General features: G+C 34.5%; 1 protein-coding gene across 7 annotated transcripts in view; it reads left to right on the forward strand.

Annotated features, from left to right (window-relative positions):
* KIAA1841 (KIAA1841 ortholog) overlaps positions 1-10,078 on the forward strand; it is a 54,235-nt gene extending 44,157 nt beyond the window's left edge. For 6 of the 7 annotated variants that reach the window (XM_032352216.1, XM_032352213.1, XM_032352215.1 and 3 more), the window contains 6 exons: positions 3,175-3,266; positions 4,150-4,178; positions 4,257-4,330; positions 5,134-5,222; positions 6,978-7,069; positions 8,235-10,078. In XM_032352216.1, the coding sequence (XP_032208107.1) occupies positions 3,175-3,266; positions 4,150-4,178; positions 4,257-4,330; positions 5,134-5,222; positions 6,978-7,069; positions 8,235-8,271 (413 nt within the window). In that variant the 3' untranslated portion in view covers positions 8,272-10,078. Of the gene's footprint in view, positions 1-3,174; positions 3,267-4,149; positions 4,179-4,256; positions 4,331-5,111; positions 5,223-6,977; positions 7,070-8,234 lie in introns of those variants that run through there. The other variant, XR_004287781.1, reaches the window with a different exon arrangement.

Consider the following 10,078-nt stretch of genomic DNA (forward strand, 5'->3'; position numbering starts at 1 on the left):
TTTTGTTAAATTTATTCCTAAGTGCTTTTTCTATTCTGTTATAAATGGAAGTAGGTTTTTAAGAAACTGTCCAGTTTTTCAGTTGGAAAATTTTTCACTTGTTCCAAATGACCTTTTTTCTGTGTGATATGTAATGTGCCCTTTTTATCTTGATTCTTTCAAGATTTTATTTTTACTTTCAGAAGGCTGACTATGATATACCTAAGTGTGGTTTCCTTTATGGCTATCTTACTTGGTCTTTATTGAGCTTCTTGGATTTGTAAATTAATGTTTTAAACAAAATTTGGGGAGCTTACAGTCATTATTCCTTTAAGTATTTTTTCTGTCCCTTTTTCTCACTCACATTCTAGAATCCAATACATGTATGTTAGACCTTTTGATATTGTCCCTTAGGTTTCTGAAGTTTTGTTTCATTTTCTTCATTCTTTGCTTTATTTTTTGGATTGGATAATTTCTAATGTTTGACTTCACATTTCACTGATATATTCTACCATTTCAGACTTTCTCTTGAGCCCATCTACTAAATATTTCAATTATGGTGCTTAGCAGTTCTAGAATTTCCACTTAGTTCTTCTCTTATAGTTTCCATATGTTTGTTGAGATTTCCTATGTGTTTATTCAATAACACCATTTTCCCTTTCAAAATATTTATAATAGCTGTTTTGAAATCATTGTGGTATATAAGCTCTCTCAGAATGTTTCTGTTGACTCTTTCTTTTCTGAGTGGTTCATACTTTTCAGTTTCTTCATCTTGTGACTTTTGGTAGATTATCCATGCAATTCCTATTTTGTTCTTCTGAGGGGTTTTGTTCCAGTAGGCAGTTAACTTGCCTGACCCAAACTGCAAAATCTGTCTCCCTCATGTCTCCACACAGGTTTTTCCTGGCTATTAACTGCTACTATTTTAGCCTGACCCTCAGGGTCATACCAGCCGGTATAATTTTACTTGTCAGGCAAGGTTTTGGACAAACTTTCTATTCAGATTTGGGACTTACCTGCTTAGTGGTTTCCTTGATTTGTGGACTCCCCCTAGATTTCTAGTTGTTTTTCCAGTCCTAAGTAAGACTCCTAGAGCTTGAACTCTATGCATTTTGGGAAGGCATTTAGTCAAAGGTACAAGAAACTCTGATCTCTCACCAAAACCAATTCTGTCTTACAGGAGTCAACACCTGAACCTAATTTCTGCTTGCCTGTATAGCTGGATTTCCTCTGGTCTCCCATACGCTTTCATGATTTAACACTCATTTGAGCAGAGTTTGTAGTCACATTTTAGATCTTAAGTCTTTTGTAACTTTCTTCCAAAATTTTCCCTTTAAACTTTCAGCTTCTCTTACTTTTAATTCTATCATCTTTTTCCTGGAACTGATAAGGCTGTAATTTTCCTCCCTTGGTTCAAGGTATTGGGAAGTGCCCTCAGGCAGAAAGCCATAAACTCACAGATCTCATCTTATGCATCTTTTTTTTTTTAAGATTTTAATTTTAATTCCAGTATAGTTAGCATACAGTGTTAGATTAGTTTCAGGTGTACAACAGAGTGATTCAACAATATTTTTTTTTTTGAGATTTTATTTACTTATTTGAGAGAGAGAGAGAGAGAATGAGCATAAGCAGTGGGGGAGAGGCAGAGGGAAAGGGAGAAACAGACTCCCTGTTGGGCAGGGAGCCCAATATAGGACTCCATCCCAGGACCATGAGATCATGATCTGAGCCAAAGGCAGCCACTTACCCGACCGAGCCACCCAGGTGCCCATGATTCAATTCTATACATTACTCTGTTCGTCTCTGTCAGTGTACTCTTTAATCCCTGTCTCCTGTTTCATTCCTCACCCTCACCCACTTCCCTATCTTATGCATCTTTTAAATGTAAACACTTTCTACCTCCCTTTATTTGCCAGTACCTACAGGTAACAGTTTATAATATTTTTGTTCTGTTTTTATCATGTTTTCTTTGAAAGGAACTTGTATTCACATTCCATTATCAAATCTCACCGTATCATGTTCATTAGCAATTTTATAATACTTAGTTTATCTACTCTTTTAACTGTAAACACATGTCAGGGACTCAGAGCTTGTCAGGAGGCAAATAAATCTATCTAGATTTTTAATACTGTTTTTATTTTATTATTTTATTTTTTTGAGTGTGTGAGCAAGCATGAGCATGAGTAGGGGAAGGGGGACAGAGTAGAGAGAATCTTAAGCAGGGTCCATGCACAGCACGGAGCCTGACTTGGGACTGGATCTCAAGACCCTGAAATCATGACCTGAGACAAAATCAAGAATGGGATGCTTGACCAACTGAACCCCCTCCCCACACACCCCCACCGCCCCAGGGCATCCGAGTTGTTTTTGTTTGATTGTTTGTTTGTTTTATAGTATCTTCAAGGTTATCTTCCTTGTAGCACATTTTACAGGTTTTCCATTTGTGGTAGTAATATAAAGTTTCCTTTTTAAGATAGAGCAAAAACTACACAGCATTTGTATATATCAATATACAAATAATTGATGTTTGGGAAAGTGATTTAATGTACCTTCCTTACATTCAAACATTGATGTGAGAGAAATGCCCCTTTCTCCTCCTTCTTTTCTCTTCCTTTCCTTTCTCCTCTACACGGTGAGCCAGAATAAATTCAGAATATTGGAATGCTCCAGTCCAGAATACAATTTGTCCCAAATCTGCTTCCTCCCAAGGTCATTTCTGTCCTGTCTCCATTTTGAGTCTCATAGCTCTTCCTCCTACCCAAGCAAAAGACATTTTAAAAATTTTTTGTGAGTTCACTTATATTACTCTCAAACTATGTTTTTCTGAGTTATAGTTATTTTTATATATATAAAAATTTGGTATTAGGTGTTGACTCCACTATCACATTCGATTCAGAGAAATATGTTGATTTTTTCCAAACATTTTCAACATCTAATTTCATTGGGACTCTTGAATTCATTGCCTTGATTTTTTCCCCCAAAGTTTTTCATCAAGTAGAAAGAAGAAAAGTAAAATGAACCCCTGTGAAAACACATTCAGTTTGACTTTTCCATATATTTACTTTTTATTTAGAGGTGATTTGTTAGTTTTAAGAAAGTGTTTTTTAAAATAGCTTTATTGTTTTATTGTTCTTAAGTAAGTAACAAGTGCATTGGAGAAGTATGTGAAACATAACATTGACTTTCTGTTGTCAGGGAAAAAGGAAAAGCCAAAGAAGTTCACAAAACAACCAAAAAAGCAGATGTCTTCACCCTGTGGTCAGAAGAAAGAAAAGGCCCTAGAGAAGGTAGCTCTAAATTATCCATTACTGTTGTAAAGTTCATACTGAGTAATAAGCGAGCAAATATAGCCAAGGAAAATCTGAAGAAGAATAAAAATATATCACAGTGGAATGCTAGCAGTATTAAAAATGAACAAAGTCTGTACAAACTGAGATAAAAATCTCCAAGATATATTGATAAGTGAGAAAAGGAAAAGTGCTAAACAGTGTGTGTTTTGGCATATTCTAACATTTCTGTAGCATGGATAGAGGAATATATATGTCTTTATATATGCATAAAATGTCTCTGAAAAACTGCACAGGAATTTGATAAAGACTCATTGCCTCTAAAGAAGGAAATTGGGAAACAGACTTTTCACTATATGTGCTATTTGTAACTTTTGAATTTTGAACCAATATTACTTATTCAAAAAGAAGATAGACTTTGAAATAAGAAAAGTAAAGTAGACTTTATAATTTTTAAATAAATGTATTTTATGGCCTTTTAAAATAATTCTTATTTCCCATGACTTTGAAGGAAGGGGTAAAAAGCCAGGTAGGAATAAAAGGACAGTAGTAATCACATTTGACTAAAAGAGAAACCATGGGTTCCAAAAATGTATGAAAGGCTGGGTTGTGACTAGTTCCACACAATTACACTGGACAGGTTATACATTCATCTACATGTTAAGTACCACAAGCACACAACTAGGTAAATTCTAAAAGTTTGCATAAGCTGGGGCTTCCAGGTCAGACTGATAGAGCTGGATTCAAATTCTAGATCTGTATCTCTTTGGGCAAGTTTCTTAACTTCTCTGAACCTGTTTTATTGCTGCTTTTTATTACTAACTATAAAACTAATCGGTATTTGTGTTCTAATTGAGCCTTAATGTTGTCTACTCTTTTTTAGTCAACTTCTAGAGATGTGTCTCCTTTCATGTGAGTATTCCTCCTTAATCCAATCAGATACCCACTCTTAAAGCATCAATGCTGATTTTTGTTTAATTTTTCTAATAGTGTGAGTATGCAGAAGAATAAATGGGATGCCACAAGATCCTTGAGATTCAACCAGGATGCACAAAGGGAAGATGGTAAGTTTTAATATGTACATAATGTACAAATTAGGTATAAGTATCAATGATAGGAATCTTTCATTTTATGAAGTATGCTGAATAGCTTAAAATGTTCAAACTAGAATGAGGCTCAGAATTTACACATTCCCTTAGGAAGCAACCAGAATTTTTATTTGTTTGTTTGTTTGTTTGTTTGTTAAAAGATGGTGGGGGAAGGAAGGCTTTGCAGAATCCCAAGCAGGCTCCTCTCTGAGCACAGAGCCTGATGTGGGGCTTGATCTCATGACCCTGAGATCATGACCTGAGCTGAAATCAAGAGTGGGACACCCAACCAACTGAGCCACCCAGGTGCCCCTTAACCAGGGTTTTATTAGTAGACAATCCCTGTAGATAATGTACATATTTTATATTTATATATATATGTGTGTGTGTGTGTGTGTATAGTGTATATAGGTGTATGTATATATGTGTGTGTGTGTGTATATTATATATAATGTGTGTAATATATATACATATATGTTACATATAATATACACCTGTGGTTTGGAGGTGTCAAGCTGATTGTTGCCCCTTACTTGCACTCTAAAGATGACTATCATGTTTTAGGTTGGTTTACAGTAGCCTTAAAAGTAGCACAATTATCTATATGAGCCATTTACCACTTGCTGCCTGAAGTTCTTCAAAGATAAATAAGTGTATATGTCTATAAAATGGTATCCAATGGTATTTTCATAAATTCTCAATAACTGAAGTATTCTTTAAGAAATAAAAATTATAAATCATCCTCATAAAATGTTAGGTTTCTTATTTTTTACCTGCAGATCAGCGACGGATGTCTGAAATTACAGGGCACCTTATAAAGATGAGATTGGGTGATCTGGACCGAGTCAAGTCAAAGGAAGCAAAAGAAGTAAGAATAATGTGCTAGTATACCATGCTTGCTTAGATATACCTTCCTACTTTGTTTTCATCATGAGGTATATAAAGATGCTCTAGACAGAATCTGAAAAGACCAATTTAAATACTTTAATATATTTTTATATTCTGTCACAGTTAGCTTGACTCAGACAAATGTTCTCCATGTTATTATCCATGGCCCATGGGTCCTCTATAGCACACATAGTAACGTAGTTTATTCCTGGAAGTATAATGTCAACCCAACAGTAGATTAACCGTGAATAGCTGACCAAATACTGACTACCCAGAGGGTGACTTTTTGGAAGTTGCTGATTTCAGTTAACTCTGTAGGCAGTGCTTAGATACTATTTCTAAAATAAGAGGTCATCTTGCTGAAAGTGATGACTAGAAATACCCATGTTCTTACTAAAGTTGTGTATTAGTCATAACACTATTTATCAACATTAGTATTAGTATTATGAATTTATAATTACTCTTGCCCTAATTCTTTTATTTAAAAATTTACTTCCTTATAAAACTTCTAAAATATTTCTTTTTTTAATTTTAATTCCAATATAGTTAACATACAGTGTTAAAACTTCTAAAATCTTTGTGACCTTGGTTAGGCAAATATTTCTTAACCGTGACACCAAAAGCATGATCTATAAAAGAAAAAATTGACAATTTGGACTTCATCAAAATTTGAATGGCACTATTTTTGAGTGTCACTTTTTTTTTTTTAAAGACAGTATTAAGAAAACAAAAACATGAGAAACTATGTGTAAAACACTTACCTGGTAAAGGATTTGTGTCCAGAATATACAAAGAACTCTGAAAACTCAATAATAAAATAAATAATTCAATAAAACTATACGGGCAAAAGATTAACCAGACACTTCATGAAGGAAGGGCTGCAGATGGCAAATAAGCACACAAAATGGTGTAACATCATTAGTCATTAGGGAAATGTAAATTTAAACCTCAGTGAGATACCCCTGGATACCAACTCGAATGTCTAAAAAAAAAAAAAAAAAAGAAAGAAAGAAAAAAAAGAAATGCTGGCCAGTTTGGAGAGCAACTGGAACTCTCAGAGGGAGCTAGTAGGGACACGGAAAGGAATGGCCGCTTTGGAAAGCAGTTTGTCAGTTTCTTATAAAGTTAAACACTTACTCACTGCAGAGATCAGTTCACACATGTTTATGGTGGTTTTATTAAGAATTGCCAAAAACTAGAAACAACCCAAATGGCCTTTACCTGGTAAATGAATAAGCCAACTGTGAAACATGTAAAAAAGAAAGAGCTAGTGATAAATCAGCAACATAAATGAATCTCCTGCACATTATGCTAAAGTGAAAAAAGCCAGACTAAAAAGGCTCCAGGCTGTACGATTCTACTTATATAATGTTTTGAAAAATGCAAAACTATAGAGACAATAAAAGAGATCAGTTTTCCAGGAACTGATGGTGGCAATGGGTAGACTTATGAGAGGCACCAGGGGGTTTTCTTGGGGCAGTGGAAGTGATGTATGTCTCCCTTGTAATGATGGTTATACCACTGTATGCATTTGTTAGAATTCAGAACTATACACTACAAAGGGTGAATTTCACTGTATGTAAAACTATTCACAGAAATAATAATTCAAAGAGCCTGAATTTTAAAAATCAAAATAAAACTGCTTGTTAGCTAAAAAGTAATGCCATTTTAATAAAGCAGAGCTTCTGTTGATTCCATAAAAATAACAACTTCATTTTGCCACTTTACTCTGAAGTTTGCAGGAGGTATTTATTCCAGACTCGAAGCGCAAATCAAGGCCTCGGTGCCAGTCACTACACGGCAAAGCAGCTCAGAAAAAAATACAAGGTAAATCAGTATAAACAAATTCAGAATGCCACTGGCTTTGAAATAATTTTCTTTTCTTTCTTTCTTTCTTCTCTTTCTTTTTTTTGGGGGGGGGGGTGTGAAGATTTATTTATTTATTTTTAGAGAGAGAAAGAGGGAGTGCAAGCAGGGGGAGGGCCAGAGGGAAGGAGCGAGAGAGAATCTCCCGCAGACTCCCCCCGCCCTGCTCCCTGAGCATGGAGCCTCATGCAAGGCTGGATCCCAGGACCCTCAAATGACCTGAGCTGAAGTCAAGAGTAGACCGCTTAATGGACTGACCTACCCAGGTGCCCCATGATTTTCTTTTTCTAGGGAAAATCATATGAACACTAGCAGTACATAATTGAAGTTTTGTTTGTTTTGTTTCAAGGATTAGATCATCAAGACACTAATCAGAACCAGGTTTTAACTTAAACTTAAGGCTTGAAAACGTCATAAGCACAAAATTTAATGAGAGTATTTTTTTTTAAGTTTTCTGTTGATTGAATCAGCTCTGTTCTGAGCCAGCAGCGGATGGGAATGTAAGCTCTGCTGCTACTGTGAATTAGTAGAATTTTATACTGTTTATAGGTTATATGTTATTTGTTTAAATCATTGAAGTCTTTCCTGTTCCTTATTTTATTTCTCTTAATAAAGTCTAACTTGTTGGATTCTCTGTCATTTTAAGTCCCAAATTTTCTTTTAAAGATTAACAGTTACTGAGATTGGATCATTAATTCTACAGATCCAAATGCCTTATCAGCAATTCTGACATCTGAAACCTCAGAAAGCCAACAAGACTTTCTTTTTTTGCCACTTTGTGGCAACTCAAACCCAGACTGAGCTACTGTGATGCTATTTATAGTTTTTATTTATCTCACTGAATATAAATGTTCATTTGTTTCACTGAAGAAACATTAATATGTTTGATTATAGGGCACTGCTGCAATCCATAATATACAATATATATATGATGTTATCTCCCTACGCCCCCCAAAAAAATCTGAATTCCAAAATATGTGTCATTCCAAGGGATTTTAAAAATGTATTATGGGGCTACATGAAATTTCATTAAACTTTGATGGTGTCAAGCAAGCATAACGTAAAGCAACAACTTCCTATTATTTTAGAAGCACCTCTGACCTTCTTTTCTATTTAAAAAATCTAGGTCTAAAAGCCGTTTTGGTCCGGGGCGTCCTGCATAAAGCACCTTAACTATAACTAAAAAGAAGACACACCTCTGGACATCTGAAATTGCTCACTTCTTGAAGATCTTCCGAACAATGACTTCTAAATGTTTTAAGTTATTTGTTAATTATTCTTGCAAACTACATAAATCATAACACTGAAGGAAACACATAGTTAGGCCTTCTGAAACCTAAAATTGTAAATATGAAACTTCTTAAATCTGATTTTCCTTTAATGTGATACTAGGCTATGTAGAACATTAGCATTTACAAATTTGCATAGTTAAGACTCCTGATATTTGTTATCCTTTTTTTATTTGAAAGAGAGGATACCTAAACTCTCAAGTAGCTAAGACTTTTTAAGACCTTAAAAAATTAAGGGACCACAGCTGGGTGGTGGTGCTGTGCATGTCTTTCGGACTGTAAATCTTGGGATAGCATTGGGAACTGCAGCTTATGTGATGAAACTCCCAGTGATGCTAATTTTAAGTTTGCATGAATATTAAGGAGTGACAGGTCTCCAGATTGCATTAAATAAATTTTCAGGGTGTGAGGTATTTCCTGTGTTGGCCAGGAGGGTTAATTTTTTTCAGCATTATTCCATGGAAAGCACAATGTTAATCCAACTTGTTTTTCTTTCAGTTTCTAATGCTTATCTGTTGGTTATCTGAGCTGAAATTACTGATTATTACCTCTTGTTCTGTAACACTAGTGCCATTCTGAATGTGTTAAAATAACTATTGATAGTTTTAGGATCGTGAATCATTTCAGTTATTTGAAACACCCACTGTGCAGTTTTCGGGGCTCTAAAACTTAACCATATTTTGAAAGCCATTCAAATAGCCCCTTCCAACAGTTAGTTATTTTTTACTTTAGCAATATCTAGAAAGCAACATTCCCAAAAACATCTGATGGGTGAAAAATGGCATGCATTCAGTAGAAATCAAACTAAATTCTGTTTTATAGATCATGTCTTAATTTTTCTAACCAAGCAGAAAGAGTGCTCAGGGAAAATTTGTTCCAAACCATAAGCATATAAAAAATTTTATGTTTGGAAATTACTTGTGTGTAGACCTCTGGAAAACTTTAAGATGCACTGTTTCTATTTTCAGTCTTCATTTGTCTTGTAATTGGAATTTCTTCAAATTATTTAGAGAACAGGCTTTGATAATGTGTGACAGAATGGCAGTCTCTATTGAAATACTGTAGTGCTAAACTCATTTAACACATAAAAAAATCATTTTAAGTGAGTGTTTTAGTTGATAAATGAAGCTAGATGTTACTCGATGTTATATGTGTGGCTTTTCCAAGTTTTTTGAACTTCTGTTTGCAAATTTTGTTCTAGTTTAGATGTTTTTCAGTTGTTTGATGTTTTTGAAATAGATTATAAAATTTTTATTTTCAAAAGAAAATGTTTTATGGAACATGATCTGTAAGCTCTGTTAAAAACCAGAGTCTTGTTTTTCTTACTGTATTCTCAAAAAGGCTTAAGGCCTGTCCATATTCTATAGGGCGGTGATGGTCACTACTAGAAGAGGAAGTCTGCTCTTTAGATTTTTAACTAATGGTAAAAAGGCGAATTGCTTCTCCCCTGGGAGGACTGTACCAGTGAATTGATTTTTACAAACCAGAATTTATCGGATTTTGATTCTCTTCAGAATATGATTTTTATTTTGTTAATGTCTGTAATATATAGCACAGGTACCAAAAACATTGTAATCATATTCTTAATAGTATTTCTTTTGCCAAATACTTCAGAAGGGTTTTACTTTACATTAATTCTGAATTCACATGTCTTTAATTGAAATAAATGTTAATGTCAAGA

This window comes from Mustela erminea, chromosome 7 (assembly GCF_009829155.1).
Source record: "Mustela erminea isolate mMusErm1 chromosome 7, mMusErm1.Pri, whole genome shotgun sequence".
Taxonomy (NCBI): Eukaryota; Metazoa; Chordata; class Mammalia; order Carnivora; family Mustelidae; genus Mustela; species Mustela erminea.